The sequence below is a fragment of the Thunnus thynnus genome, chromosome 19 (genome assembly GCF_963924715.1).
Source record: "Thunnus thynnus chromosome 19, fThuThy2.1, whole genome shotgun sequence".
Taxonomy (NCBI): Eukaryota; Metazoa; Chordata; class Actinopteri; order Scombriformes; family Scombridae; genus Thunnus; species Thunnus thynnus.
The window spans coordinates 7,871,992-7,888,177 of NC_089535.1; the positions used below are offsets into that span (position 1 = coordinate 7,871,992).

The 16,186-nt window shown below is 38.0% G+C and overlaps 1 protein-coding gene across 2 annotated transcripts; it reads left to right on the plus strand.

Moving 5' to 3' along the window:
• Nucleotides 1–2,017: 2,017 nt before the first annotated feature.
• LOC137170993 (KN motif and ankyrin repeat domain-containing protein 1-like) lies at nucleotides 2,018–15,502 on the plus strand. 2 transcript variants are annotated; one of them, XM_067574702.1, is made up of 12 exons: nucleotides 2,018–2,300; nucleotides 4,678–4,781; nucleotides 5,701–8,262; nucleotides 8,924–9,067; nucleotides 9,601–9,709; nucleotides 9,796–9,975; nucleotides 10,157–10,244; nucleotides 10,909–11,128; nucleotides 12,914–13,056; nucleotides 14,087–14,287; nucleotides 14,541–14,639; nucleotides 14,744–15,502. In XM_067574702.1, the coding sequence occupies exons 2-12, from the start codon at nucleotides 4,745–4,747 to the stop codon at nucleotides 14,804–14,806; spliced, it is 3,846 nt and encodes a 1,281-aa protein (XP_067430803.1). In that variant the 5' UTR covers nucleotides 2,018–2,300; nucleotides 4,678–4,744; the 3' UTR covers nucleotides 14,807–15,502. The 2 variants fall into 2 exon arrangements, with proteins under 2 accessions (XP_067430803.1, XP_067430804.1); XM_067574703.1 differs by lacking the exon at nucleotides 2,018–2,300 and adding an exon at nucleotides 5,289–5,383 and having other exon boundaries at nucleotides 4,704–4,781.
• Nucleotides 15,503–16,186: the final 684 nt, after the last annotated feature.

Here is a 16,186-nt window from a genome sequence, read left to right on the forward strand (position 1 = left end):
TTTTGGCTTTCTCTAATCTTTGATTTCTGGTGAAATATCGGGTCATGTTAACATTTATTGAAATCAAACCATGTGAGAAGTTTAGAGGGAAAAATCACTATTTGGTGGAGCTGTTAACAACTCATAGACATCTGAAATGTGACCCTGACTACACACTGCTTTTTGTAAGATGGCAAAAGCCAAAAAGGTTGGAAACCACTGGTTTCATCTTTAACAATGTGTTGTATTTTAAAAGCTTGTTATATTATCCATTGTGTCAAATCTCCATCTGAAAAGTAACTAAAGCTGTCAGATAAATTTAGTGGAGTAGAAAGTACAATATTTCCCTCTGAAATGTAGTAGAGTGGAAGTATAAAGTAGCATCAAATGGAAATACTAAAGTAAAGTACAGTTACTTCAAAATTATACTTATGTACAGTACTTGAGAAAATATATTCAGTTACATTCCACCACTGCATGATAATAGCCATTACCACGAGGTATTGCATAATGGTTAATCACACACCATTCATAGCTTTTCCTGGTTAAAGGATAGGTTCACAATTTTTTTAGGTTTGTCTTAAAACAATAGTCAGGTGTCCATATGAACACTGAAACAGGTTTTGCTCGCTCTAATCATTCCTCCTGCTCATACTGACCATTAGAAGATCCCCTTTAAATGTGCTCACAATGTAAGTGATGGGGACAAAATCCACCATCCTGGTTTTGTACAAAAATGTATTTAAATGTTTACCTGTAGTTGATATGAGGCTTCAGCAGTCTGAGTTAGTCAAATCAAGTGTATATCTTCAACAGTTACAGTCATTTTATTTTAAAAAAACAAAAAATCCCTCTTTGTGTCTTGATGGACAGTGTTTTTCTGCTCAGCTGCAGTGGAAGGAACAAAACAAAAAGACTTTGAAAGATATTGCATTGATTTGAATAATTTGGAAGACTGAGGTCTCATATTATCTTCAAATAAACTTTTCAATACATTTTTGCACAGAAGGAAGACTGTAGATTTTGTCACCCATCACTTACATGAAAAGTGCATTATGAAGGGATCTGTTAATGGCCAGTATGACCAGGAGAGTGATTACAGCAAGAAGAACATGTGTCAGTGTTCATTTGGGCTCCTGACTTTAGTTTTAGGACAGACTTGAACATTTGTGAAACTGTCTTTTAATGGTAAAAAAATGTACTTGCTAATGTGATTTTTACAGACCAGCATGTGAGAGCTACAGTTGATTATTTTTGTGAACAATTTTTGTTTGTAAACAACATAAGTTACACTAAAATGTATACTTCTTTTTTTTTCTTGGAGTCCCAGGCAAATATAGTATAAGAACAACTTTAATATTGCTGGTCTAGTATTGGGTGCAAAATGTATTCCTCCACTGTAACCACATGATGTCACTGTGCAGCTTGAATATAAACAAAGTCTGAGCAAAGATTCAATTCACAATTTACAATTTAGAGGAATTCAGAGGAACATATAACTGATGGCAATCCTGCTGTGCCTTGAATCAGTAAGAGTTGTGTATTGCTGGGTTTTTGGTTTGTTTGTTTGTTTGTTTGTTTGTTTTGTTTGTTTTATGTCATTTTCTTCATCCCTTGAACTTTAAATAGCATCAACACAGATCTGACCAGGTACAGTCCCTGCAGGATGTTAGATTCATCAACTTGTATGATTTTTTTTTTTTTGCATTTATTGATATTTAATTAATGAAAGATATAAACCATAAATAATATTTAAACAAATAATACTGTAAAGTTTTGCTTGGTTTCAGAAAAAAGTCGCACTCATATGTCCCAATTATGGAAAGAAAAGTGAATTTAGGGTATTGGAAATCATTGTATATGTATAAAGGTTTTTGATTAGCTTTTTACAGTAAATATGCATCATGTGAGGAGATATACAGTCAAAACCTAAACAGCCCTTTCGCCTACAGAAAGATGTAAGTTCAGAGACAATAGATACAGAAATCATGTAGTCTTAATGCTATGTAATCGATTCAACAGAAGAAAAGACAGCATCAATATTTTAATGAGGTCTATTCACCACCTGGAGCACCTGCCGTGCCCGCTGACAGCTCTTACACATGCGCAGTGTTGTTCCTGCTCCTGCACAGTGAAAACTTCTGTCTTCACCGGCACTGCGTCTTCACAATCAAAAACAAAGGAGTAAAGAAGAAAAAGATGAAAATTACCATCGCTTTCATGTCCACTAAACGCTGTTCGACCTCTCCCAACAGAAATGGCGTCTGTGTAATTATTTTAACTTCTACATCACCCGAACCTGTTGTAGGTCTCCTGCACAGGTGAGTGACTTCTCATCACGTTAGCTAACGTAGGCTGACAGGTGAATGCGCACTGACTTTTATCATAGTTTTAAAGTAGTAAAAACAATTTTCCATGAGAAATAATCCTAATAATTGTGGCAGCAGCATCATATCAACATGGTTGAAGTTTATCTTGTATTCTCTTTGCGTGACCACAAGGCGTCAGGCTTAAGCAAATGATGTTTAATGTAAACGATGTATGTTTTACCCCTACTTTGGAGATGTTTTACAATTGTGTCGTCATGTCATATTTAAAAACACATATTTTCCAAGAGTGCCTATAGGTCTGGTACCAACTGGGAGTAATTCTTTGGTGAATTATCTTTCCAGCTAAATTATAAGCGCTTTAAAAAAAAAAAAAATAAAAAAATAAGCCCTGCAAACTAGTGAAAGGGGGGAACGCTTTGGGCGTATTCGACAAAACAAGCCAAAATAGCTGGCTTAGACCCAACCATTCTGACATGTGACCCCTTAAAACAAAGCAATGTTGTATATATACAAATTAAAATTATCTATCGATCCACACGAGAAGGCAAACATTAGAGGAAAGTCTGAAAAAATAAAACATTATTTGGTGTAGCTCACCTATACTGTTAATCATTTTCTGGCCCCTTAGACTTGTCCTATGACTCCCAAGTTGAGAACCATTTACATCAGTAAGAGATTATATTTGATGACATCTGTGTATGCAATGGTTTGCGTTTATTTTGTATGCTTCTTTTGTTTGTATTTATCTTATTAACATGGTATTTTACAGAATGTTTATGGCCAAGTGTACTAAAAGGCAGCCAGTATGACATACTGTAGGCAAAGTGGTAGACAAATTACTGCCCGTAGGCCAAATTCAGCCCTCCGAGACAATAATTTGGTCCCATGACAGAAGCAGAAGTTTTCCCTTTCAGAGTCTACACTGAAATTTTTACTGCTGTAGATAACAATATAAATACAAGAGTCATGTAAATCCCGATAAATTACAAATGAATAAAAAACAGTCTCATACATGGAAGTACTACAGAAATGGCATGATAATAAAAACAACATTCATCTACGGCAAAAACAACAACGGTACTTTAAATCAACCATAATACTGTTGACTCAAAGTAAAATAATAAAGTATTATTGGCAAAAACAACAACAGTACTTTAAATCAACCATAATTGAGGCAGGATTTATTGTGTATTGATAACCTATCAAATAAATCTAGTCATGTAGTTTTCTTAAATTAATTGAAAGAAAGAAAACATGAAAACATATACAGTAGGCATAGCTGTAAGTTAGTTAATGAATGAATTATGGTGGTATGTGATTTGCATAGCTTTATAAATACTTGATGTGCTCTGTATCTAGAATATATTTAAGTACTGGTGTTTTTGTCAGAAGTATAGTGTTTTTGTCATGTTGTGTGGAATGGAAAAGGCAATTACATACACTTAAGCCTCATGTTTAAAATGTTCTCTTTTGTGTCTCTCCTTCTCTCTAACCCATTCATACTCTATCCGTTGGTTCCAAATTAATGTTTTTCATGCATTTCCTCTGTCTGTTAACTGCTAAATTGACTCTGCTCTCCTGCAATCAGCTCTTCCAAGCTGCTCTGTAACATCCATTTGAGAGCAGCACAAATAATACTTTGGGTCACTGTGGCTGACTCTAAAGAGAACTTGCTAAACTTATTGGATTTATTGCTTGAGGCTTGATGTCATGTCAGCTTGTCCAAACAGGAACAGATGAAAAATAGAGTAAGATAGATATTTTCTCTCTGGAGGCTGGGCGATGCCTGGTTTTAATGTGGAGCATGAATTTCTTTCATATACACCAAATATTTACTTACATATACATTATCATTGTCAGCAAAATATGTTTAAATAATCCTTGAATCCTGATGCTTTTGCTGCTGGATTTCTCCTTATCCTATGTATCTCATGTAATCTGATTTTTTTTATTAATGCATAATGCAGTGTTTGACCAATCAATTAACTTTCACGTCACTGACTTTCTATGAAGGTGCCTATGTGCAACCTTTGAGAGAAAGTCTCCTCAACACCTCCACGTGCTGCAAACAGAAGGTGCTTAGTGAGGAGAAAGTGATACAGCATTGCAAAGCATCGAGTCACTGTTGTGCACTGAGGCTCAGCATTTCACTCAGTGTACTTGTGCAGAATTAACTATAATATGTCATGGCCTGGTATTGCATTTCCTTTGTGTAAGCATTGCAAGGTTAACTGTTATTGACTGCTGGACCTGGTGTGGGAGAGAGAAAGTGATTGAAGGAGTGATGCAGTGTAGGACTATACATGTTAAAGCTAATAATCAAGATGTGAAGCATAGTTAACTTGCTGCATTTTTCTTTTATTTCCAGAATTATTCAAAGTTCTATCTGGATTTAAAGGGATTGCTCCATTATTGATACTTTGTGAAACATATTCATGGCTCAAGGCAGTTACATCTTGAGAAATGTGTCAGGTAACTATTACTATTACTATGCAATAACTTAGACGCTCTGTGTGTATTCTCTAGTTTGTATGTTTTCCTACGTGCAATGTTTGTGTTCACCTTTTTGTTTTTAGGAGTTACAGTGGTATTTAATGGTGACTGAAAGACCAAAACTTTGCAAAGAAGAGAATATCTCCATCAACTTAAATGCACATTTCTCTCAAGTATTCAGCATTTACCATTCAAACGCTGTTATACATTTTTCATGAATTACAATATTGTGTCACGTATCCATTGCTAAATCTCTCAGATCTCTGTTGCTTTTGTTTATTCACTGACTGAAATACTTGGAAGATGTCTGTGGTAGAGAAAGCCTGCCAAGAGTATGGTTGGGTGTTTAGAGGGAGAGTTGCAGAGTAATTATAGAGTGGGTCAGTCTATGTAGAGAGACATACCATTTGGAGAAAAGTGACTTCTGAAAACAGTGTCTACGCAACTGGTAAATCCTCCTCTGTCCCTCCTCTTCTTGTGGGACAGGCTCAGAGAAGTTATAGTCAAAAACATTTCGAGGTGAGAGAAGAAAGGTTCTAAACTCGAATAGAAATGGTCACAGAGAAGCCTATAATACTAAGGTAAGGAAAGAAAAAGGAAACTGTAAGGGTAGAAAGTATGTAGCATGCAGTAAGCCTAGATATTGCATTTTCCATAGCACATTGTGTTGTTTGCCTATGATATTTTTTGATTATGAATATTAATATTTTAAATACCAGTAATTTGCTGTTGTAAATTGATTGTCTAGTTTTATTGTTTTTTATGACATGCAATCAGGAGAATATTTGAAGATATTTCTACATACTCTGTTACATTTCCCACTTTCCAGCAAGTGTTTGGACTATTTTTTACTCTGCAAGGGTAATAAACTATGTCTACCCCACTATTGGTCTAACAGGTCAAAGTGCTGAAGAGTGTGTTCCTAACTACCTGCAGAGTGACTACAGTTGTCAGCTGGATGTGGACTACTTTAAGTGTGTGGACAGTTTTCAAAACGGCACCACCATTAAGCGGCTAAGCCTTAAGAGAAGGCCCAGAGTGGCCGTTAATAATGTGGAAAAAACACAGCCTGGGATTTCATCCAGCCAGTGGCATTCTGCAGAATCCCTGTCATCATCTAGCAGTGATGATACAAGACTACTGGGCATGTCTTCTGCAGCCAGAGGTCGACCTCCTCTTCCTCCACCCCATGGCTCCTCCTTGGATAACAAACCCTGCCGGAATGAAGGCACAGCAGCCTCTCCGATACCCACTGAGTCAAAGCCTCAGCCTGCTGCAAGATCATTTGCTTTACAGAGACAAAGCCCAGTGTTGGAAAAGAGCAATGTGGAGGCCCACAAACACTTGGAGCAGGAGGTGACCAGCCAGCCTCCACCTCAGCCCCATCCCCGTCGAAGACTGGCTAGCTTTGGAGGGGTAAGCTCCCCTGGGTCGCTCTCCCCTTTCACTGGTTTAGGTGCATATAATCAGAACAACAATGGGAACAAGCCTACTGGCACAGGAGGTGATATGCATGTCCACCTTAGCTCGTCTCTTGGCAGTAGAGGAGGCAGCACAGGATGCCTTAGGCTGAGCCCTCAGAGCTCTGGAAGAACCACCCCAGTTACAAGTCTCGGCTCCATGCACCTGCAGAATGTCCGTGATCAGATGGTGGTAGCCCTGCAGAGGCTGAAGGAGCTGGAGGAGCAGGTGAAAATCATCCCTATCCTCCAGGTAAAAATCTCTGTCCTTCGAGAGGAAAAGAGGCAACTGGTCTCTCAACTCAAGAACCAGAGTGACAATGAGGACATAAATGATGTAATTTTGAAGAGAGCATGTAGCATGGAAAGGTGTAACATTGAGAGCAAGGTGAATACTAAAGAAGGACTTGAGGGCAAAGTGAAAAGTGACTGCACAGACTTCAAGGAGTTTAGGCAACTGACTGAAGAGATGCAGGCATTGGAAAGAACCATCACAGGTGGACGTTTGCAAGCATGGCATGGAAAAAGCCATAGCCCTCTGCATGACAGGGCCAAAGATATAGAAATCACAATGTCTAAAATCACAAAAGAAAACAAATATGTATACACTGAACAGGTAGAGACGAGTTCCATTGCAACACAAGTGTCTGAATTCAATCTTGGAATTTACAAAGATTGGGAAGCAGAGCTTGATGCCCAGCAACTAATAATTGGTGCCTTGAAAGAGAGAATTTGTCACTTAGAAGCAGAATTGAAAGAATCAGCTCTGCAGACAGAGATGAGCCGTCTGAAACTGGAGCTTCAGGCTGCAGGAGCTAGGAATCGGGCGGATAAAGCCTGCTTTGCAACGCCATCCACTGCAAGCACAGGCATCGAGGTGAGACCTCACACCACAAGCCAGGGAGTGGGTAATCACACAGAGCTCAAAGATGCCAGCACAGGGGATGTCATAGAGGTAAAGACGGTGGGAGTATCTTGTGGTAGACCTGAGCTGAAGAATGCTAGCACAGGTCCAGGTGTTCCAATGAGCCACTGGGAGGTCCGGGAGAGAGTGGAGACAAAGGAAAGGGGCGTGGGGATCCAAGTTTTTACAAACTCACAAGGAGTTGGGACAGAGATTAAGGTATGTGATGCAGAAACCAACACAGATGTGGAGGATCTGGGGCGTGCAGTAGAAAAGATAAAGTGTCGTTCAGTAGCGTGTGGAGATTGTTCTGTTGACGTAATCATCTGTGAGGCCAAGGAAGTGGTTTCTCAAGGTGTGGCCACAGATCCAGTAAGAGTAGTTGATCTGGGAATCATGGCTTCACCCCAGACTGCTTCTCAGCGGACCAACACTGTATCCAGTTCAGTGTCTCGTTTTACAAACACCAGACATGCCTTCAACACCAACTCCAGCACTAATACTGTCCTCAATACCCAAGACAAGCACACTAACACCACTCAGGCTGTTATGAGGACCGTATCAGTAGGCAATGGGGTCAAAGACATCAAATGTATCCCAGAGACCCGCACAATTGGTGTAGGAACTGAAAATATGGTAGGAAGTGCCTTAAAACAAACACCAGGGACTGCCACTAACGTAACCCGAGACACTGGTGTTGGATTCACAAACATTAATGATAATTTCCTGGTTGGACTGAAAACCAAAAATATGGCCTCTGGTCCATCACATCTACCCGACCCCATCAAGACGAGGAGTATCGGTGTAGGGGAGGGAAGGATACGGGATTTGTCTGTTTCATCCAGTACACCTGGCCAGAGTTTCCAGCAATCTACACAGTCCCAGTGGGACCCCGAGCTTAACCATTATATAGAGAAGATGCAAAAGCTCCTTGGGGAGCATGGAGACCTGCTCACTGAGGACTACACTGAGCAAAGGGAAGGGTTTGTCCAGCAGCACAGCAGCCGAGGAAACGCCAGCTCCACGCTATCATGCAGTAACAAAGCTGCGGCACAAGGAGGAACAGAAGTTCATCCTTTAGATTCTCAGCCATCAGGTAGCACTGTATGGATTTAGCTAGTGTTAAAGGTACCTTTTTGGAGTTTGTAAACAAACACAGCAAAGTTTACTGTCATCATATCACACCAAAATGCACTGTGTGTATTCTTGAGGCCTAACTAATATGTTTCAACATGCATTCAGCACCTTTCATTTCAACTGTTGCTAACATATGTTGCTAACATAATGTAAGTGCAACATATCAGCTGAAAAGGTGATGACATGTCATGTTGTTTTACAACTTCTTTCCACTGCCCCCAAGTGGCCAAAAAAGCAGTTAATGCAGGTTGAAACTTTCATTGTTTACATCTATTTTTACATCAGCTAGCAGTCTTCTTTCCCTACTTTTGCTGGCTCAATTGTTACTTTTCTTGTTACTGCCACCAACTGTTGATGTGTGGAATAACGTAAAATAAATAGCTTACATGCACTACGCAATTATATTACTGCCCTTTGCAGTTAGAAGGAATATGAATTGTGTTATCCGTATTCTCTTGCATGTACAGTACATCATCAACACTTTGCTCTACACAACCACTCGTGAAAAAATTTTACAGGGTACCTTTAATGCTGGATTGTTATTATGTATATGTATTTGAAATATATTTTAGTACCTTTCAAAGTCAAAGCTTAACTAATGTCCTCTTTCTTTGCCACAGCCAACAGAGAGTTTCACTCCCCATCTCAACTTTTTTCTAAGTGTGACAAAGCAAACCAGGGAATCTGCCAACAAGGTAGTAATGATTCAGAGGTGAAAAGAATGATACAAATGTTAGAACAACAGACCTCTTCTGCTCTGCAAGGTAAGCATGTATGTGTGTGTGTCAATGTGTTATAATCCTAAACAATTATGTTCTAAGCTCTTCTTCAAGAGAAATATAGTAAACATTAGGTGGATAAGACTGTCTGTGCGAAAGTAGTTTAGTTTAAAAATATTCCATCTTCAGACCACTCTCAAGGTCCAGTTTAAACTTGCATTGGGCTTAGAGGAAGTGGCTGCCTTTGGTTTGGCAAGTTTACTTTCTGAGGGATACACTTGCAATGTTTGGAATGATATCTGGTTTTGGAAGGCGTCTTGCACCACATAGCAGTTTGTGGCTGAGGGTCTAAAAATGAACAGTTTCGTAGGAGGAACTGGTGTCAGAGTAAGCTGTTTTTTAAAATATGGCCTTCAGATTTGTAAGAATATATAGAATATCTTGAATATATCCTTACTAAATCCTGCCAGATTGGCCTAGTATGATTATATCTGTTCTATTACAGTACATGTGTTATATAAATAAAATACACTGCTAATATCTCGCAGATTAAATAGAGGCCCCATCATTGTTTCTAGACAGGTCAACTAATGCCGGCGTGTTGCGAAATGTAATGAAGAAACAGAATGGTGACCAAGGCTGTAGCAGTAACAGGAAAAGCATGAAGTTTATGAAGGTTACCACAGGGTAGGTATCGATTGTCTAAACTAATATATAACAATTAATATATTAACATATTTCCACTGTATTAAACTCTTATGTTTTGTCCTTAGATTGGACCCAATGCCATCTTATGAGCTCTCTGCCAGCGAGAATATTAACTCTGAGGAAGTGGAAAGGAGAGGAAACAGAAAATTAAGGGAAGCGTCTCAAGATGTAATGCAAACAAGAAAGGGCAAAGGTGGCTTCAACAAGGGATCAAAAGGGTCTGCAAAATCACATACACAGCACAGGTAACATCTAGAAGGTTTTAAAGCCAAATAATCTCTCAGTTGAATCAGATTTCTTCATTAAAAGCCTCAGCAATAACACCATTATCTTCATATTTTACTGCATGAATCCAACTTTTTTGGGGTCCTCTCAAGTCTAACATTGCACCTACAGTAGTAACCTGTAGCATTTTATTCCTTACAGGAGCAAGTTAAGTGAAAAGATGTTTTCTGCTTGTCAAGCCTTAAAGATGCACCTGAGTGATGACACGGTTTTATCCAGCAGGGAATTGGTATGTTTTGCTCAATATATTCACTGTGACAGCCAGATGAAGCTCGCTGTGTGTGCATGTGTGTGTGTGTATGTGAATGTTTAATGGTATGTCATTGGATGGGTGTGGAGAGATGCTGAGGCAGGGTGTGTTCAAGTATGTCCATTAAGAAGAAATTACTTTGGCAACAGACACAAAAAGCCCAGGAATGTGTCGACACTGTAATTTTCTAAAATGGCATTTTTCTTCAACTTGAATACTATTATATTTCTTAGTGAAAGAGACTCCTCACATTCACGATAGAGAGAAAGGGAGTTCAAAAGAAGTAGTATATTGCAAAGGAAAATCGAGATGAGTTTCATAATGAAACTTGAAATAGTAACAAAATCTCAACATGCTGCTTTTGAGGATGAAATGAAGACAGATTTCCAAGCTTCATTTTATGATGTTTTGGAGAGTTTTACAGTGAGTTGTTGCTTTGTTATGCTCTTTGTCTGTTTCCTTTGAGTCACATCCCCGAAATCACAAGATGTTCCTGTCTATTCAAAGTCAAAATTGCTCTACACACTCTGAATCAAGGCATCTTGAAAGGCATTTATGAGAATGCATAAAAGCATTCATTCAAACATTGTTTTTTTTAAAAATACATATACCTGTTAAATACCTATTCTTTTCTCCTTTGCAGCATGACTGCCTACAAACTCTCCAGCAAGAGTGGTTCTCTGTGTCCAGCCACAAGTCAGCTGCTCCTGACACTGTGGAAGATTACTTGTCTACATTTCGGGTCATTTCACCCTCAGTATTGCAACACATAGCTAATATGGCTGACGGCAATGGAAACACAGCTCTGCACTACAGTGTGTCACACTCCAACTTTGCAATTGTCAAGAAACTGCTTCATGCAGGTACAGTAATACATAGAGGGCAACTAGAGGTCAACAATCTGACTTTTCTATCTTTTTTTGTCCCTTTTTTCTGTGAAAATGTATTTTATTTCTCTGCAGCCTGCATGTACAATATAACCAAAAAATGTTGATGAAAAATGATCCTCCTGGTGCTTTTTAACCTTCACTGATTCAAAAACTGACTCAAATTCTGTTGCTTTTTAAATAGAATGCCATAACACTTAAATTGTATAGAAAGAAGCAAGGACATACAGACATCCTGCAGTTCAACAGTACTGCATAAAGACCAGTGAATACTCTGGTTCAGTGTGTTGTCTGTAGATACTACTAGGTTCCCCAGTAGCCACTAGGGGGCAATTGTTTTTTTCATTTTTCCAAAACAAGGTGTTTCTATTTTTTTTTTTGGTCATATATCTTAATGCTGCTGCCCAACCAAGAGCCTAAATTTTAATCTCCAAAGGACAGTGGACAAACAGTAGTTCAGTAGCACTCATCATTACACAGTATAAATGGATGATATACTGTACAGCAAATTAAAAATATTGCTGAAGTGAAACCCTGGCTTGTTACAACAACTAGGTGAATAGAATACATTTTGTTCATTGCTGCATAACAAGCCAAAAGAGATGGGGTTTTTTTACTGTCAAAGCTGTAATGACCACAATTTAAAGGTACATGGTGATCTTTTGGCTTGTTAAAGTGTTGGTAAAATACTTTATTGACCCTCAGATGTTCTGTACTGCTACAGCTTTTCTTTAAATTAGACATAAAGATGCACTTTAGAAATTCCATGTGTACCATCATGATGAACTGTTCCAGGTTTCCTTCTAGCTGTGCACAGGTCTGTAAAGGATCAAACGTTAAGGAGTATAATTCAGGGCCAGGCCATTCAAAGCCTTTATCAATATAAATTGAAAAAAAACAGACAAACACTGAATAGGTGCCCTAATGGAGGAGACATAATACTCTTCGTTTTATCCAAAAGCCTTGCTACAGCTTTCAGGAGAGATTGGGCCTACCACTCAATTGTCTAAAGGAGGAGTAGAAGTATATAATCAGCACAAACAGTGAAAATTTTAATCCCATATCACAGAAATTTATTCAGAATGTTCCTGAAATAAGCACAACTGAAGCTTTTTATTATGTAACTCAAAACTTTGGTCAAACATCACACAGCTATAAAAGCTCACTCATCCAAACATCCAAAATGTCTGTGTACTAGCTGAAAATTAGAAAATAATAAAACAAACAAAAATGGACCCAATTTGGAAGAGTGGTAGTTTGGTGCTTAATGGAATACACTGAGTGAGTGTTTTAAGCTCCTCATGCTTGTTGTTGCAGAGCCATGCTAGAATAAAAACTATATAGAATTTCAGGCACTCAGAAAATACATTCAGTACATTTTGAGACCGTTTCATTGCACAGCTTAAATGAAACAACAGCTATTTGAAGACAGTTGGAGCAAGGCTAAATGGTTTGTTGCTGTGCAATGAAAGCATGGCTTTTGTAAATGCTGACATTTTTCCCCATGTCTATGAGTCTTCATTGGTTCAAATTGGTAACCTTTAGTGTAGGCCAATTTTATTTGACATTTTTTTACCCAGAAAAGGTCTATTTTGCACAGGGATTTTCTTGCAGTTTGAAACTTGGTTAGCTTTGGAAGTGTTAGCAAGAATCACCAATAAATAAATGAAGATATACTGTACACCTCTTTCATCCTGTCATTCATATATTTTATCTTCTTTTGTTTTATCAACTCTGGCCCATTGATCACCATCACTACAGAGGTGTGTAACGTGAATCAGCAGAACAAAGCCGGTTACACACCGATCATGCTGGCTGCACTCGCAGCTGTGGAAACTCCAGAGGACATGAGAGTTGTGGAGCAGCTCTTCACAAAAGGAGACGTCAATGCCAAGGCCAGTCAGGTCAGTCTGTTCTCAGGTAGATTCTGTTTCTCTAAACTGTGTCCATATGCTGCCATGGGAACTACTAAAAAAAGCTTGTTGTTTATTCATTCATAGAAGTTGATGTTTTGTTTTGTTTTTAAGATTACTTTATCTGTGGTTAAGATTTGATATTAAAAAGCTGTTGGCTTGTCACATCAACTGGGAGCCATGGTAACAGATAAAATGTTCCTTCTTATTTTTATTTTTTTTGTTCATCTGTTCATTTTCTTTGGCTTTGAAATTAATATTTTTTTTCACATGCAGGTGCTACAATTAAGATCATTTTTAAACTAGTTTGTCTTTGACAAACATTCAATTCCAAATGTGGCTATTACTCTATAGACTTCACATTCTTACATGCAGGACTGTATGTGAACCTAGAAAAAAATCAGTTTATATGAAATTGCCATATGTGATATTTCTAAGTATTGTATGTATATTTGGTAACACTTAATTTTACAGGTCTGTAATTTCCTAATCATTTCCAAGGAAGTTTTCCTGGGAAGACGATATAATTTCATACTAATCATAGAGAAAAATGAGACTACGTTCTGAGACTAAGTAAATATTCATTAATTGTTCAGTTATTGTTGGAAACCTTATTCTTCATTTTTGTTTAATTGTATAACTATAGAGAAATTTAACATTTTTGCATGTTCCACTGACCAAAAGACTTATGTTAGGTTATGCAGCCAATTAATTGGAATTAATTAATGTAAGTATACAAATTGGACACTGCCTGTATTTGACCTATAATTAGTAATTAGTAGTATTATTTTTTTCTGGAAACTTGCAAGGAAAAAAAAAATAGTATAACTGTATTTTTCAGTGGGTGCATCAAATACACTATACTGTATGTGCATATCTTCAAGAAGTGAAGAGTTAAGAAAGTGTGAACTGTTTGATTCAACAAACAAACTGTAAATATAAATTTGTAATGTTCGAGATGTGTCAACTCTGCACCATTGACCCTATTTCTTATGTTTGACCCCTGCTTTGTGCTGTCCAGGCCGGTCAGACAGCTCTGATGCTGGCTGTGAGCCATGGCAGGATGGACATGGTGCAGGCACTCCTGGCACAGGGGGCGGAGGTCAATCTTCAGGATGATGAGGGATCCACGGCGCTGATGTGTGCAAGCGAGCATGGCCATGCTGACATTGTGAAACTACTGCTGGCACAGCCAGACTGTAATGCCACCCTCTCCGACAGTGTATGTGAATCATTGCTGCCACTCTCTGCAGCAACTGTGAGCCTAGTGGCTTCAAGCTGTGAAGTATTTCAGCTTTCTCTCACATATTTTATTACAAAAGCAGAGAGTTTTGTGAAAAAATGTTATGTAAAAATTTAACTGGGAAGCAAAGGAGTAGAAGTTATACATGATTCAATAAATATAGGATGCGTCTTCCATCTGTAAATGTACAATAAACCTCTTGTAATATAAATGCTTTTTTGTGTGCATACAGGATGAAAGCACAGCCCTGTCCATTGCACTGGAGGCAGGACATAATGACATCGCAGTCCTCCTTTATGCACACGCCAACTTCTCCAAAGGACAGACAGGGGTATGTGGGTCTACATTTTCACAGTAACGCTTTAACAAAGGAGATATTCAGGTAGTATATTTGTAAAAAGAACTTTTTATTGTGTGTGTGTGTGTCTTTAACAGACAGCAGCTCGTCACTGTGGCAAGTCTCTCTCCTCCTCTGGTGGTAGAAATGTCTTTGAATGAGGTGATACTCCAAAACCTGAATGGACGCTTCATGAATTTTATTTATGAGGTGATAAAGCTCACATAACAAAGAAGAACTGTAATGATATTCATTCTAGATTAATGTTTGCATAAGATGGCATAGTGTCTTTCATATTGTAACTCAGCAGGTAACATGCGCATGACAGATTGTATTCATAATGGAGAGTAGTTAATATTGTATCCTGGCATCATCTATTATATACTGTCACTTTAGCTTTTTCTGTAATCATTTCTCTTTTTTGTAAATATTTGTAAATGCAAATTTATAATTTCAGTATTATATAAATGCAAAGAAAAAAGATTCAAAAAAAGGATTATGGAAACGCATATCAGTAGATATGTAAATGAATAGAAACTAAATAATACATATCAACAAATAAAAATAAACATACAAGTTTGATTTTGTTAATCATTATGAAAAAATATTACAACTTACAATTGGATAAAACCTGTCTATCTATATTTTGTAATGTAAAAACATACTGTACAGTATGGAGTAAGTTGTCTATAGGTTTTCTGTATCTGTACTACTACTTTTGAAGCATCATGAAGCATGATATACATTTTGGACATGTCTTACTTGTTTTACTTGTCTATATTGCATAGTTTTGACACTGATGAAGGCTGGATAGCTGAATGTTTTCTCCTCACTGAATAAAGAGACATGTCATTGATTGCAACACTCTCCTTCAGTGACTTATACATTCCTTTTAATTGATTTTGAAACAATTTGAACACCTTTCACAGTTTATCTACCCACGTCAGTGGCAGCGCTCTAGAGATGACAATGTTAGGCGTGACGACAGCAAGAAGCAACTGTTCATTCGAAGACAACAACAGCAATTCATAAGATTGCCTTTTATTTGCAGATGGCAAGAATCATCTACCAACATGCTAACTACATAACTAGTTACACTGACTTGCTTGCTAGCTTTTAAAGTTTCTCAGACTGCGGTTTTGTGTTTCCTCTGCGCTCTTACTACGTCATATGGTTCGTTGATCTGATTGGTTGAAGTTAGCCCATTATAGTTAATGATAGACAGATGGTTCATCCAATCACCTGCGAAGTATGTTTAACAGTTTCCAAGGACGACTTCTAAGATGATTCTGTAACAAACCATCTGGCACGTCAGGTTACCAGAGACTTGTCCAACACCTATTAAAAACATGTCAATGAGCCATATGAGTTTGGGTATGTTAGTTTGTTTAGAAATGGCTCCAAAGACTAACAGCAGCATCACGTTTTCAGTCTCAGGAGAGTAGTTCTGTGTAAGGCAGATGCCACAGTGCCGTTTACAGAGCTTTGCTAGCTTATTGTGCTACAGATACCACAACCTTTGTACTACCTTGTAAATTTCT